Here is a 16805-nt window from a genome sequence, read left to right on the forward strand (position 1 = left end):
AGGTGTAAGGAACAGACGTGGTCATTTAAAAAATATTTCACACTTTTTTTTTTCCATTAACCCACTAGTAGACACTTGAACCTTGTGGTAGAGAGGATCAGCTAACCTCAACTTGACTATCTGGAAGCCCAAGTTTAGCTTAAGTGTATGCGGGAGTCGGGTGTCTTTTCAAGGACTGCTACTTCTACTTTATAGACATCCCTCAACCTCTGCTGGGAATGCCTGAAGCGGAAAGCGGAGATGCCACAATCAGCACCTCTATCTGCCAGCAGTTGGGGGATCACCTCCGATGGGGGCCAAGGTCACTGCTGACCCAGAAAGTGCTGGTGCCCCTGTGCATCCAGTTACTGGCCAGGAGCAGCACCGGTCTGCAGTAAAGTAAGTGCTCCCCCTCTCCCATGGAGACTATATCTATTAGTACAGATCGCAGGCATCAGGTGGGAGTCCACTTTTAAGATTGCCTCATTCTAGCCAGAGTATTGCTTAGGTCCTCATGGACGGTAATGTTACTACTGAAGCAGGCCCTGCTCTGTATGCGGAGTCTGTAACTGCAGTCTATGACCACTTCGGCTTATGCACTACTAAATGCATGCGGTTTTGCAGTCCATAGCCGAAAAATAAAATACAAAGTAAACTAAGCTAAATGTATTAAATTCTAGCAATACTGTCATAGGCAACACAGTGCATAAGCTGCCTAATCTGTGAGCATTTGCAAACATACTGACATGGGCAGGAGTAAGCAACCTGTGGGGGTGTGGTATGATATGCCGACATGGTCATAATGCCGACACTGAGCATGTTGACATTCATCACGTAGACAGGGAGGAAATGTCAACATGTCAGAATGCCGACATACCGTCCCTGATAGCCCAGTGATGACTTACCTGCTCTTGATAGCTGCAGCGGCTCCTTCGCAGCTTCTGGCGGGCATGTGGCCGTTGCTCCCGGTCATACCTCTGATCCCTCTGAGTTCCGGTATTTCTCCCCTACCCCTAAGCCCAACACCTGTCTCAAGTGCCTAACCCTAACCTCGTTCCCCTGTAACTTACCCCATCCCTCCTGTACCCTCATTCTAATGTCGACATTCTAACAATGTCAACATATTCTGAGAATGTCGACACGCTGCCTGACAATATTTTAACAAGTTGACATCATAACTCATTGTTGACCTTTTGGCTACATCCCATCTGTGGCACTGCAGCTGCCTTGGAACTACACATCCCAGCATGTTCTGCCATAGTTTTAGCGTGCCCTAACACCTAACTTGTGGCAGGGTATACTGGGATATGTAGTTTCGCAGGAGTGCCACAGGTTGTCTGCCCTTGGGCTAGAGCATATAGATGGGTAGGAGTCCAGGATTTGTATAGACTGTGTTGAAGCAACCAAACCCCTAGCAGAGCCTCTATACCCCCAAGAGGATACTCACAACTGAAACATTTATTTACTCACTGTGGCCGTTCTCCTGTGGTCTGGACAACTGGTTCTTCGTGATCCTGTGCATTGTGTTCAGAATTATAGGACATAGAATTCTATAAAACATAAAAGTATAGCTTTTTTTGTTAATTTACAGAATCTTTTCTATTAGGACTTCTATTCATTATGTGATGGACTGTTAAAAGAGAAGCAGTCCAGCTTTACCTCCATCTGCTGAGGTACAGGACGTATGCTAACTGAGATTTTAGGGCTTCTTTGGGTGTCAAGTTGATCCTCTTGGTCATCTTGCGGGAGAAAATAAATAAAAAAGATGATTTAGTCTTAACATGTCATAGTATGTTTCCATATCTCTGGCCAGAGCCCATGTGCTATATCGTCTCTCATCCTACATCTCATAGTCCTTCACTGGGTCCACACTTCAGGGCTTCATCACCTACAGGGCCTGATAATGAGTCGCACAAAATGTTCAGCGACTTTCAGCTACTGCGCGTGTGTGAAAATTCTTTAAAAAATGTACAGCGCATGCAATGGAGAAACACAGTGTGGGAAATGCAATGGGCATCCCAGGGAGGTGGCTATTCAGACGTACAGAGAGGCACTTATGGAGTGCCATGGTGTGTCGTATAACTGGTTGCGAACTCAGTCACTTAATCGCTCACATTGGAGGCCGTACTGACGGATATTCTGGCAGGGGGCTGGTGCAAGTTTCCATGGTGAGACCAATGGCTGCGTCTGCAGACGCACAAAGCGGGAATGTTGCATCTGATGACGCACAAAGTGGGCGGCCCAGTCCGGGCACACTAAGACGCACACTTGTACGCCTGGGAAGGGCTTTTATTATCAATAGAATAAAGTCACAGACGTGACTACGATAAAAGACGCTAAAGCGGCTGCAGCAGGGGGCGACTCTGAATCAGCCCCACATTGCCTCAAAACTTACCTGCTTGCTTCTCCCCAGTGTCATTACTTGTACTGCACTGAACGGCTGATGGATGACTAACCACGGTACTAACCTTCTGTTTCTGATAGGACAGGGATCTGCTCCACTGCGGTATTTTCAAAAAGAACAGAAGTGTCATCCTCAGACTTCTCATGATGAACTAAGTGTTGCCCTCCCAAGCTTCGTCCACAACTTCTCACACTCACTTTAGAGGATTCTCTAATAGATGGACAATCATACCATAAAATATATATATATATATATATATATATATATTTATTTTTTATTATTTTTTTATATATTACTGCAAAAAATGTTAAACCACTTTCTCTCAATAAAAGTATTTTTTATTTTATAGAACCTGGTTCTGTCACAAAGTAAATGCGCACTATGAAGGATTGACGCTAACTGGATTTAAGTTAGTGAGGATATTTGTGAACAAACTGTATTTACAGCAATCCTATGCAAACAAAGCCATATTATTGGCCTGCAAGAACACTAGGGGGTTGAAGTATGAAGCAGTGAAAAAAGTGTGGAGAAGTGGGCCAGTGGAGCAGTTGCCCATGGCAACCAATCAGCATCCAGATAGCACTGATCAAGTACATTCTATAAAATGATAGGGGTTGATGTATCAAGCAGTGAAACCTATGTCAAAGGACTTAACACTCAAACTATTCTTTTATCTGTGCTCAAAGATATGATGTGCCTAAAGGGTAATGCTGTTATCAATGACCTAAAACTTACATAGAAACACTTTCGTCTCCCGATTCGTGATCCTGCTCATGCACTGTACTAGGAGAACCTCTCTCTGAATCTGAATTACCAATACTCATACTGGGTCCATATGGCAGCTTGGCCTCTTCCACATTCTGGATAACAGGAGCTACAATACACTCTCTTGGAGGAACCTGCAGAGAGCAATAGAAGACAAGACTTCAGAAACATTTACCTTTGTTCTACATCAGGCTTAAGACCCAGTTGTTGTTGAACACAGAGAACAAGTGAGTGCCGCAGGCAATTTACTTGGCCCTAGAATTCAACAACATCTAGAGCGACACGCTTGTTTTCTACCTTCCCTGACCTTTCTCTTGAATCTTACATTACAGATGTAGTCTCTTCCCAGATAGGGTTTTTCCAGAAGCCACATAGAGGTGAGGATAGCAGCAGAGGATGTCTTGACCCGTATCGCAGTGCTAGAGGCAACATGGCATTCTGCTTTCCCTGAGCTCCAAAACAACCTACGGTCAGACCACCGGATCATCCACTCCACCAGCTTGGCCACGTTACTGTACTTGGCCTGCAGTTCCACTCCGAGCTCCTCACTTGGAGCAAAGTGTTTGTTGTGGATGAGGCCGTAGCTGTACTGATCACACATGTGACCAGTCGGCAGAGAAGAAAAGGAGACATTGTGTTTGTCTTCATTAGTTTTCGGTGCTCTTTGGTCCTGTAAACCAAACAGGCCACTTCTGACAGAAGGTCTTGATCTGAAGCTGTGAAAGTATCTCTGAGCTAAGACAGAAGGCTTTTGTACTACCACAGTTGAACACAAAGCGTGCGTGAGTTCAGTCGTGCCTTGAGTTTGCTGCATTGCACCCGCAATATTTAAAGAGTCACTGTGGGTGTTATTGGGATCTGTGTTAACTTTGTAGCAGGAACCAGCTCTGAAGACACTTTTTATCCCCGGCCTCCCCAGTTTGCGTTTCAGTGTGGTGTGAACGTCAAATACCAGGGAGTTCAGCTCATGCTCTCGGAGGTGTTGAGAGAACGTAGTGAGGAAAGGAATCCCGGGCTCACTGCTATGAAGCAGATCTCTCTCCAGCAGGTAACTGAGGAACAGGTCTAGAAAGTCTGAGTACTCAGCGTCGTCACACTCAAACTCCCAGCTGCCAACTATAGGTACAGAAGAGCCACTCTCGCTGGGCATGTCACTTTTCTCTCTCGTCTTCTCACTGGCGGCTTTGTTTGGCTTTCCACTGTGGATGTCTCTGTCTATTGAGATCTGCCACCCTTTTCTGCAAATAAAGATACATCACCAGAAAAATTATAGGAGAAAATAGGATTTTACTTACCGGTAAATCTATTTCTCGTAGTCCGTAGAGGATGCTGGGGACTCCGTAAGGACCATGGGGAATAGACGGGCTCCGCAGGAGATAGGGCACTTTAAGAAAGCTTTGGATTCTGGGTGTGCACTGGCTCCTCCCTCTATGTCCCTCCTCCAGACCTCAGTTAGAGAAACTGTGCCCAGAGGATATGAACAGTACGAGGAAAGGATTTATGTAACCTAAGGGCGAGATTCATACCAGCCACACCAATCACACCGTATAACCTGTGATAAACTACCCAGTTAACAGTATGAACAAGTAACATAGCCTCGGTTCAAGACCGACCAACTATAACATAACCCTTATGTAAGCAATAACTATATACAAGTCTTGCAGAAGAATTCCGCACTTGGGTTGGGCGCCCAGCATCCTCTACGGACTACGAGAAATAGATTTATCGGTAAGTAAAATCCTATTTTTCTAACGTCCTAGAGGATGCTGGGGACTCCTTAAGGACCATGGGGATTATACCAAAGCTCCCAAACGGGCGGGAGAGTGCGGATGACTCTGCAGCACCGATTGAGCAAACAGGAGGTCCTCCTCAGCCAGGGTATCAAACTTATAGAACTTTGCAAAGGTGTTTGACCCCGACTAAGTAGCAGCTCGGCACAGTTGTAGTGCCATGACACCTCGGGCAGCTGCCCAAGAAGAGCCCACCTTCCTAGTGGATTGGGCCTTAACCGATTTAGGCAATGGCAATCCTGCCGTAGAATGCGCCTGCTGAATCGTGTTACAGATCCAGCGAGCAATTGTCTACTTTGAAGAAGGAGCGCCAACCTTGTTGGCCGCATACAGAACAAACAGAGCTTCAGTCTTCCTGATCCTTGCTGTTCTGGTCACGTAAATCTTCAAAGCCCTGACCACATCCAGGGACTCGGAGTCCTCCAAGTCCTGTGTAGCCACAGGCACGACAATAGGTTGGTTCATATGAAAAGATGAGACCACCTTGGGCAGAAATTGAGGACGAGTCCTCAAATCTGCCCTATCCACGTGAAAAATCAGGTATGGGCTTTTATATGATAAAGCCGCTAATTCCGAAACACGCCTTGCAGAAGCTAAGGCCAACAACATGACCACTTACCAAGTGAGGTATTTCAACTCCACTGTTTTGAGTGGTTCAAAACAAGGTGACTTGAGGAAACTTAATACCACGTTAAGATCCCAAGGCGCCACCGGAGGTACAAAGGGAGGCTGAATATGCAGCACTCCCTTCACAAAAGTCTGTACTTCAGGAAGAGAAGCCAATTCTCTTTGAAAGAAAATGGATAAGGCCGAAATTTGGACCTTTATGGACCCTAATTTTAGGCCCAATTCACTCCCGTTTGAAGGAAGTGAAGCAGACGGCCCAAATGGAACTCCTCCGTAGGAGCAGCTCTGGCCTCACACCAAGAAACATATTTCCGCCATATACGGTGATAATGTTTCGATGTCACATCCTTCCTAGCCTTGATCAGGGTAGAAATGACCTCCTCCGGAATCCCTTTTTCAGCTAGGATCCGGCGTTCAACCGCCATGCCGTCAAACGCAGCCGCGGTAAGTCTTGGAACAGACAGGGCCCCTGCTGCAGCAGGTCCTGCCTTAGAGGAAGAGGCCACGGATCTTCTGTGAGCAACTCTTGCAGATCCGGATACCAAGTCCTCCTTGGCCAATCTGGAACAATGAGAATTGTTCTGACCCTTCTTAGTCTTATTAATCTCAACACCTTGGGTATGAGAGGCAGAGGAGGAAACACATAGATCGATCTGAACACCCATGGTGTCACCAGAGCGTCTACCGCTACCGCCTGAGGGTCTCTTGACCTGGCACAATACCTCTTTAGCTTTTTGTTGAGACGGGACGCCATCATGTCTATTTGAGGCAGTCCTCACCGATCCACGATCTGTGTGAAGACTTCTTGATGAAGTCCCCACTCTCCCGGATGCAGGTCGTGCCTGCTGAGGAAGTCCGGGATGAACACTGCTGATAGTGCGCTTACATGGCCTCCCGCCCAGCGCAGAATCCTGGTCGCCTCTGCCATGGCCACTCTGCTCCTTGTGCCGCCTTGGCGGTTTACATGAGCCACTGCCGTGATATTGTCCGACTGAATCAGAACCGGTTTGTTCTGAAGCCACTCCTCCGCCTGGCGTAGGGCGTTGTAAATGGCCCTTAACTCCAGGACATTGATGTGGAGACAAGTCTCTAGGCTTGACCAGAGACCTTGGAAATTTCTTCCCAGTGCGACAGCCCCCCAACCTCGGAGGCTCGCGTCCGTGGTCACCAGGATCCAGTCCTGAATGCCGAACCTGCGACCCTCTAGGAGGTGAGCACTGTGCAGCCACCACAGGAGAGATACCCTGGCCCTGGGAGACAGGGTGATCTGTTTCTGCATATGTAGATGGGACCCGGACCATTTGTCCAATAGGTCCCATTGGAAAGTCCTCGCATAGAACCTGCCGAAGGGGATGGCCTCGTATGAAGCCACCATCTTCCCCAGAACCTTTGTGCAATGATTCACCGAAACCTTTTTTGGCTTTAAAAGGTTCCTGACCAGGGCTATGAGCTCCTGAGCCTTCTCCACCGGAAGAAAAACTCTTTTTTGGTCTGTGTCTAGAATCAGGCCCAAAAAGGTCAGACGCGTTGCAGGTACTAGCTGGGATTTCGGTAAATTGAGAATCCAGCCGTGCATCTGCAACGTCTTCATGGACAGAGACACGCTGTCCAGCAACTTCTCCCGAGATCTCGCCTTTATAAGGAGATCGTCCAAGTACGGGATAATTGTGACTCCCTGCTTGCGCAGGTGCACCATCATTTACCTTGGTGAAAATTCTCGGGGCCGTGGAAAGCCCAAACGGCAACGTCTGAAATTGGTAGTGACAATCCTGTACTGCAAATCTCAGAGACGCCTGGTGAGGAGGGGAAATCGGAACATGAAGGTACGCATCCTTTATGTCCAGGGACACCATCCAATCCCCTCCCTCCAGACTGGCGATGACCATTCTGAGCGATTCCATTTTGAACTTGAACCTCTTCAAGTACAGGTTCAGGGATTTTAGATTTAGAATGGGTCTGACCGAACCGTCCGGTTTCGGTACCACAAACAGGGATGAATAATAACCCTCTCCTTGCTGGAGATGAGGAACCTTGATTATCACCTGTTGAATGTACAATTTGTGAATTGCCGCTAACACTAGCTCCCTCTCTGACGGGGAAGCCGGCAGAGCCGATTTGAAAAACCGGCGAGGGGGCATGTCTTCGAATTCCAGTCTGTATCCCTGTGAAACAATCTCTATTGCCCAGGGATCCACCTGTGATTGAACCCAGACGTGGCTGAAAAGACGAAGACGTGCCCCCACTTGATCTGACCCCCCCCCCCGGAAAGCCCCAGCGTCATGCTGTGGACTTTGCGGAACTAGGGGAGGACTTCTGCTCTTGGGAACTAGCTGAGTGCAGCTTTTTTCCCTTGCCTTTACCTCTGGCAACGAAGGACGATCCTCGTACCTTCTTGTTTTTATTGGAACGAAAGGACTGCATTTGATAATGTGGTACCTTCTTAGAATGCTGCGGGGGAACATAAGGTAAAAAATTCGATTTACCGGCCGTAGCAGTAGAGACTAGGTCCGAGAGGCCTTCTCCAAACAACTCCTCCCCCTTGTAAGGCAATGACTCCATATGCCGCTTTGAGTCGGCGTCTCCCATCCACTGTCGGGTCCACAAGAGCCGCCTAGCAGAAATAGACATAACGTTTATTCTAGAGCTTAGTAAACAAATGTCTCTCTGAGCATCCCTCATATACAAGGCAGCATCTCTAATATGCTCCATAGTCATCAGAATGGTATCCCTATCTAAGGTGTCCATCTCCATAGATAAGGAGTCTGCCCATGCCACGACAGCACTACAAACCCAGGCCGACGCCATGGCCGGCCTAACTATAGTTCCTGAATGTGTGTAAATGTGCTTCATGGTAATTTCCTGCTTGTGATCAGCAGGATCCTTGAGGGAAGCAGTATCCGGAGAAGGCAGTGCAACCTTCTTGGATAAGCGTGTCAGCGCCTTGTCTACTTTAGGCGCAGATTCCCATCGTATCCGATCCTTCTGTGGAAAAGGATACGCCATGAGAATCCTTTTGGGAACATGGAGTCTCCTATCCGGAGATTCCCAAGCCTTTTCGCATAATTCGCTTAGCTCAAATGAGGACGGAAACGTGACCTCAGGCTTTTTCCCTTTATACATGTGAACCCTCGTGTCAGGGACAGGGGGTTCCTCCGTGATATGCAAAACCTCTTTTATGTCAATAATCATGTACCTAATACCTTTTGCCACCTCCGGCTGTAATTTTGCATCCTCAAAGTTGACACTAGAGTCAGTATCTGTGTCGGTATCTGTGTCAGCGACAGTAATTTGGCATCCAGGAATTTAGGGAGGAGCTTTTATCTCTCTCCATTATACTTAGATAGATTACAATGGAGAGATTAAAGCTCCTCCCTAAATTCGTGGATGCCAAATTACTGTCCTTAGTATCTCTGTACTCTATGTTCTACTAGTGTACTAATTAGCACGAACAGCTTGTAACGTAGAGTGGCAAGTTTAATCTTTCTATGTATAATGGAGAGAGATAAAAGCTCCTCAATAAGTTCCTGGATACAAAATCACCATACTTAGTATCTCTGTACAGTATGTTCTATTAGGGTACCAATTAGCTGTTTGTGCTAATTAGTACCCTAATAGAAAATACTATGCAGAGATACTAAGGATGGTGATTTGGCAACCAGGAACTTAGGGAGGAGCTTTTATCTCTCTATATTATACATAGTAAGATTAAAATTGCCACTGTACGTTACAAGCTGTTTGTGCTAATTAGTACCCTAATAGAAAATACTATGCAAATATACTAAGGATGGTGATTTGGCAACCAGGAACTTAGGGAGGAGCTTTTATCTCTCTACATTATACATAGAAAGATTAAAATTGCCACTGTACGTTACAAGCTGTTCATGCTAATTAGTACACTAGTAGAACATAGAATACAGAGATACTAAAGACTGTAATTTGGCACCCAGGAACTTAGGGAGGAGCTTTTATCTCTCTCCATTATACTTAGAAAGATTACAATGGAGAGAGATTAAAGCTCCTCCCTAAGTTCGTGGATGCCAAATCACTGTCCTTAGTATCTCTGTACAGTATGTTCTACTAGTGTACTAATTAGCACGAACAGCTTGTAACGTACAGTGGCAAGTGTAATTTTTCTAAGTATAATGGAGAGAGATAAAAACTCCTCCCTATGTTCCTGGATGTCAAATTACCATGCTTAGCATTTCTGTACAGTATTTCCTATCTAGCCAGAAACCCTGCATCCTGTGCAAGCTAGGCGGACAACTGGAGGGGACCCGAAACACGGTTGCTTCCCGTTTCCTTTTCCAGTGTCACATAAACTAGTGGTTGGTCTGCCCCGAAAGCCAAGAGTCTCCTCTTTTGTATGGTACCAGTCCTGAGTCTCTGGGAAACCCAGAACCAGAGATATCAGTATGCAAAGTGGACCCATTTTCCCATAGACTATAATGGGCCCGTTACTTCAGACCCACCATGGGTTCCGACGCTTGCCATGAGCCTTGTGGGGGTCACAGAAACTTGGGGTTAATACCCTCCGGTAGCTAATTGTCTCCCCTTCCATACCAACCTAGTGATGAAGGCTCCCACCTCCCACGCTGAGAGTCCCAAAGTGCCAACCTTTTTTTTTCTATGTTCCCGTGACATTCACTTTATTTTATTTTTTTTCTTTGTTATACATTCAATGAAAGGGTGCACACAGGTTTCACATAAATCAGAGTAGGTGGAGGATTTTCCTACATACAGTAGTATACTGTTGCACATGTCTTGTAACCTGATCGGAACTCCCTCCCTGTCTACTGCATGTACTTTGCAGGCTCCCAGGGGGGAAGGGGGTAGGGCGAGGCAGTGGAAAATACTGTGTTCAAAGAAAAGGCATAATCAAAACCATGGGGTACTTTACGGTGTATCGTTATGTGCATTGACCTCGCTTATCCCTATCACCCCTGTGTATTTTAGCTAGGGGATTCTGACGCTCCTTCAGCATTGCTTCAAATCTGTGCTGTTACTTGCTCCATAGCCGAGTGCCTCCATGGAGCTAGGAGTCACAGGCGGTAGCCATTTCAATTGAGTTTGCCCTGCTATAGAATTGTATGTGTACCGTAAAGTGCATAGAACCTTGACAGTAGAAACTCTCCTGCAGCTTTGCCCTGCTTTATGTAAAACTTGTGTTTTGTCAGTTTGCCATGCGATCGAGCTCGGTGTAACGTAATGTGCATAGACCTCACTTATCTCTATCGCCCCTGTGTATTTTGGCTAGGGGATTGTGACGCTTCTTCAGCATTGCCCCGTAGCCTGCAAAATCTGTGTTGTTATTTGCTCCATAGCTGAGTGCCTCCTAGGAGCTAGGAGTCACAGGCGGTAGCCATTTCAATTGAGTCTGCCCTGCTATAGAATTGTATGTGTACCGTACGGTGCATAGAACCTTTACAGTAGAAACTCTCCTGCAGCTTTGCCCTGCTTTATGTAAAACTTGTGTTTTGTCAGTTTGCTATGCGATCGAGCCCGGTGCAACGTAATGTGCATAGACCTCGCTTATTTCTATCGCCCCTGTGTATTTTGGCTAGGGGATTGTGACGCTCCTTCAGCATTGCCCCGTAGCCATCGCTGCCTGCCACGAGGTGGGGGTTCAGGGGTAATGGTCATTTTGCCAGTGTGCTATGCGATTGAGTCCGGTGTACCGTAATGTGCAGACCTAGCTTATCCCTATAGCCCCTGTGTATTTTAGCTAGGGGATTGTGGATTGTGACGCTCCTTCAGCATTGCCCCATGCACAAGGGTTCAGGGGCGGCGGCCATTTTGCCAGTGTGCTATGCGATCGAGTCCGGTGTACCATAATATGCATAGACCTCGCTTATTCCTATCGCCCCTGTGTATTTTAGCTAGGGGATTGTGACGCTCCTTCAGCATTGCCCCATAGCCTGTAAAATCTGGACTGTTACTTGCTCCGTAGCCTAGGGCCTCTGTGGGGCAAGGAGTCATAGGTGGTAGCCATTTCTATTGAGTCTGCCCAGCTACAGAATTGTATGTGTACTGTACGGTGCATAGAACCTTAACAGTAGAACCGCTCATGCAGCTTTGCCCTGGTTTATGTGAATAAAAAAAAATAATAAAGTGTCTGGAAAAAACTAACATGCATTTGTACTTTAGGAATCGAACTCAGGACTCTGAGTATAGGAAGCGGAACACTTCACCACTTCGCCACAGACAGATGAATAAATCCATTGGTTTTGATTATGCTGTAATGACTACGGGATTAGGACGCTAACATACTGTACAAAATTCCTAATCTCAAGAGGCAATAGTGAACTTCTAACACGTCCATTTGCGACAGTGTACACTACTGGTTTTCTGTTGTTTTGTCTGCGGGACTTGGACGCTCACATATTCATAAAGTACTGTAGATGGATCATATACTGTATGCTGTACTATCTGTGTCTGTATCGTATATACTGTATTAAATAATGCAGCGTAATGAGTATTTACTGTATGCAGCGTAATGAGACGCCTTAGTAAAGTAGTCCTTATTATATATTTCAGTATTGTATTTTACGGGAGACCACACGCATGCTCAGTGGTGATTGTAAAAAGTGACATCTGGTGGCTGATCGCAGGTATTACACGTAAAGGTAACGCCAAACGCTCTGTCTGCCTCCGTGCGATTAGGTACGCCTCTCTGTGACTAGGCGCGCCTCCCTACGCTGCGTATGCTCGATCGGGACAAACGCCTCAGCCAGTCAAGATAAAGGTGGCTACATCTGTAGGATATGGGGCGCTTTTGAGACCCTGAAGGTCCTGGCACCACAGGGACAGGCACGGACTGGCTACCTGACTGATCCCTAGCTTCAGCCTTGTCTAATCTTTTATGCAGGAGATTTACATTTGCATTCAAGACATTCAGCATATCCACCCAGTCCGGTGTCGGCGTTGCCGACCTGACATTCAAGCACTCCCCCTCCACATTAAGCGAGCCTTCCTCATCAAACATGTCGACACACACGTACCGACACACTGCACACAGCCAGGGAAACTTTTTCTGAAGACAGTATCCCCTGAAAGGCCCTTTGGAGAGACAGGGAGAGAGTATGCCAGCACACACCCCAGCGCAACAACCTGGAGACCAACACAGAATGCTTTTCCCCAGCAGCGCTGTATTATACTTTATTCCGCCAATTATGTGCCCCCCCCCCCCTCTCTTTTTAAACCCCCTTCACCGTGTGTAAGCAGGGGAGAGTCCGGGGAGCTTCCTCTCAGCGTTCTGTGGAGAGAGAAATGGCGCTGGTGAGTGCTGAGGGAGAAGCCCCGCCCCCTCGGCGGCGGGCTTCTGTCCCGCTCAAAATCGTGTAAAATGGCGGGGGCTCAATTATATACATGTACAGTGCCCAGCTGTACATGTATATACCTATTTGCCATCTAAGAGGTGTTATTATTGCTGGCCAGGGCGCGCGCGCGCCGCGCGCCCCCCCCCCCCCCCCCCTGCGCCCTGCACCCATACAGTGACCGGAGTGTGTGAGGTGTGTGGAGCAATGACGCACAGCTGCAGTGCTGTGCGTTACCTCAGTGAAGCTCTGAAGGCTTCTGCCGCCTGAGACGTCTTCTTGCTTCTGTTCTTCTGGCTCTGTGAGGAGAACGGCGGCGTGGCTCCGGGGGTGGACGCCCAGGACGAACCTGTGTTCACCCCCTCTGAAGCTAATGGTGTCCAGTAGCCGAGGAAGCAGATCCTATCAGTTAAGTAGGTCTGCCCCTCTCTCCTCAGTACCTCGATGCAGGGAGCCTGTTGCCAGCAGTGCTCCCTGTAAAAAAGTAAAAATCCAAACAAAAATGCTTTCTGTAGCAAAGAACTCAAGAGAGCTCCCTGCAGTGCACCCTTCATCCTCTGGGCACAGTGTAAAACTGAGGTCTGGAGGAGGGACATAGAGGGAGGAGCCAGTGCACACCCAGAATCCAAAGCTTTCTTAAAGTGCCCTATCTCCTGCGGAGCCCGTCTATTCCCCATGGTCCTTACGGAGTCCCCAGCATCCTCTAGGACGTTAGAGAAATACTGCTAGCAAAAATCAAAACTTCTACTCCGTTACATTCAACCTCAATATGCCATACAGCATGAAATGTATGGCACAAATGAACCATCGGGGTTCTTTTTTTTGCCAAAAATGCATCTGAGTCGCAACGTACGGTGGCTAGGACGAACAAGGGGACTGTGCTGATTAATCTGATATATGACATGTATATTGTGTGTTTCAAGTCAGTATACGGAGCACAATGGAACTAGTATAGGAGAAAAGCTGCGGCAGCTACACTGTAGCACTTCATATACAGAGTCAGCGACTCACTCGCACACAGATAAACAAGTGTCATATATCAAATTAATCAGCACAGTCTCCTGATGCGTCCTAAAAGCATTGCATTGAGACTAAGATGTCCTATGCTAGAACATTCTCACGCGACTTGGCGTGCCTGGAGGGGCTGTTTGGCCTGGCTGCAGCAAAGATGTATGAGGACACAGCTGCAGTCTATTTGCATTAATTAATATTGGCATTCAGTTTGTGGCAAAAGATTCCTATATGATTTTGAAAGAGAAAGGGGCTCATTCATCAAATGTTTTAAGCACACCTCCGGTGCTTTTAGATGTACGCATGCACGGAACCCACATTGCACATGTGCAGATCTGTGGCTGCGATGTCTTTTGCAATGCCCCAAATGCTGCATGACTGACATGCTGCTGGCGTTTGGGGCCAGAATTGGGGCGGCGACAAGCAGCGTTCCAGAAAACATCCCCGTTTTCTGTGCTCGCTGAATCCATGGAAGCAGCTTCACTGGCCCCGGTGGCGTGGCAAGGGTTACTCAGATGTCCTATGGTCACACAGTTGATCAGATGCTGCCTCCTGCAGTTGGCATCTTGTAACTGCAGGTGCCTCCTGCAGTTGGCATCTTGTAACTGCAGGTGCCTCCTGCGGCTTTTGCATATTTTGTGCAATTAGTGTACCCCTCTGAATCAGCCTCAAAGAGCATAAATGTTCATTTTCATTTGAACTTAATTAATTAGTACTTTTATTTTGTATTTGCATCTGTATATAACGGTCTTTTAAATGGTATATGTGAGCATTTAATAACACAGACAGTCTGCCTATAACTTTAGTGTTTACCCCTAGCACTGCCAAGCCACATCTCCTAGAGTACACCCGATGTCTAAGCCAAGGAGAAACCTGCAGCATATATTACCGGTTTCTCCTGGTCTAAACTCGGCACCTAAGCTACCCTTAAAGAGTTGGAGGCATCTTGAGATGCATCATACTAAGCGTGGTGTCCAGAGTCTGGTTTTGGGGAGCTTATTAAACCAGCAATTTTCATGCAACACAGATGTACAACTTTACTTTACAGCAGCCAATGTATACACACTTGTATTGCTTATGCTTCTACAATAAGACAGAATATAAGAAAAGCAAAGGCCTACAGGACCCTGAAGCTATAGATCCAACTGATTATATGGTGCAAAACAAAGTAAGATAAAATGAACATATGTAAAGGTTCCACAAAGCAAACAGTCCTGAGTAACTTGTGTCAAAGTCGAAAAATATAGCGACCTATGATGCCTTGTACTAACCCCATGCGCTTGCCCGCTGCACGTGCACGTTCTCTCCCGTGCGTGCGCATATTCGCAGTTGCGTGACGGCGCCTCCACGGTCGTGCGCTCAGGCGCGTGATATGCGCATTTACGGTAGAGTTTGTGTGCATCTGGCGGGCGACTCGATCGTTACATAGTTAATCTAAATAGTGTATTTTATAGGTTATGGTCCCCTTAATAATATCAGTAAGTTTGTTTAGTGTAACTGGTTCATGGACAGAGAGATCCCTCTTTACATGATACGAAGGGTCAGACAGGTTTTGAGCAGTGGTGTTTAGTATGCAACGGAAGAGTATATTATTAGTAACATTCCGGTGTTGGTTTAAAAGAGATTAATCGCTCCTGCTTATAGTTATGTTTATAAGAAGTTTATGGACATTTACTGTATTTGCAGTTCATTATCCATGCGGCGGGAAACCTTAGATTCCCTCCCACCTGAACAACTTGAAATAGTCACAGCCCACCTGTTCGAATCAACCTATGACCTTTTGTTATAATGTGAAGACAGATTCCTGTGTCCAATGAACAATGAGATTGTAGGGCCCTTTGTAGTGTACTGTATGTAGTGTATATAAGGACAGCCAGCCAGGGCCAGCTCAGTCTACTCTCCACAACGGTTTTCATCATTGACTAACTAGAGAGCTGGTTCCAGGACTGCGCTAGCGATCATTCCCCACGTGTGTAAGTTCTCTGTGACCAACTTATTCTCTGTTTGTATTTGCCATATTCTCTCTCTCACTGTTATTGTTTTAGGATTAAGACGCTGTTGTATATTGTATATTTTCAGTTATTCTGTTTAGGTGTTTTATGTTAGTGCTGTAGTGTATAAGCTGTTAACTGTTTTCCCCTTTTTACATAGCTAAATCTCGTTAGTAAAGGTGTTGGAACCTCAGCAAAGTGTCTGTGTTTCTCTAGCTAGTATAGAGGGATTCTGAGCGTCACAATCGCTCAATCAGCTTTCATATAATAGAGGTTAATCAGCGTTACATTGTGTTAACATTACAAGACCAAGGTTTACAGTATAGGCTTAGCCTTTCAGTGTGTTGCATACAAGGTTTACTGTGTGTCATCCTGTGAGCGTCTGCGCCGCTCGTGTTCCTCTCGTGGGCACAGCGTCCGCTACGCTAGTAGCGTAGCATTACGGTGCTCGGGCCGCCTATAGCGTGCCCGATACCCAGCGTAAGCCGTGAGCGAACGTGCCGCTCGTGCGTCTCGACCACGGCCTAGCGTCTGCTACGCTAAGTGCGTACCATTACGGTACCCCGTACGCCCATTGCGTACTGAGTCTCTTACCAATATATAGTGAATGTTATAAGATAAATAATTAGCTTTATCACTTGTGCCCAAGATCTATAATAACGCAGGATGGCTGTCACGTCTCGGACATGCGCAGTGGGAGCCAGCGACGGAAACAGAATAGCAGTCCTGCTGGAGAGGACAGGAATACCGGTAAGTATAGCGTGGAGGAGTTTGGTACGGAGTGGTGGCAGGTTGAAATGATCCAGGATACGCCTGGTACATCTGACTAGTTTTTAATTTATGCAGAAATATCAATTAATAGGGTGTGGTATGGCTGACCAATGGTCTCCTGACCGCCGGTCAGCATACTTAGTGTTCACTCTAG

At 46.8% G+C, this 16805-nt stretch overlaps 1 protein-coding gene across 6 annotated transcripts in view; it reads right to left on the reverse strand.

Moving 5' to 3' along the window:
• Positions 1 to 16805, reverse strand: part of CPLANE1 (ciliogenesis and planar polarity effector complex subunit 1) — a 250462-nt gene that overhangs the window by 75540 nt on the left and 158117 nt on the right. For all 6 annotated transcript variants that reach the window (XM_063961138.1, XM_063961144.1, XM_063961157.1 and 3 more), the window contains exons 26-30: positions 3474 to 4386; positions 3119 to 3282; positions 2448 to 2593; positions 1639 to 1718; positions 1450 to 1529 (exon numbers count right to left, since the gene is read on the reverse strand). In XM_063961138.1, the coding sequence (XP_063817208.1) occupies positions 1450 to 1529; positions 1639 to 1718; positions 2448 to 2593; positions 3119 to 3282; positions 3474 to 4386 (1383 nt within the window). The remainder of the gene's footprint in view (positions 1 to 1449; positions 1530 to 1638; positions 1719 to 2447; positions 2594 to 3118; positions 3283 to 3473; positions 4387 to 16805) is intronic.

The sequence above is a fragment of the Pseudophryne corroboree genome, chromosome 1 (genome assembly GCF_028390025.1).
Source record: "Pseudophryne corroboree isolate aPseCor3 chromosome 1, aPseCor3.hap2, whole genome shotgun sequence".
NCBI classification, from domain to species: Eukaryota; Metazoa; Chordata; class Amphibia; order Anura; family Myobatrachidae; genus Pseudophryne; species Pseudophryne corroboree.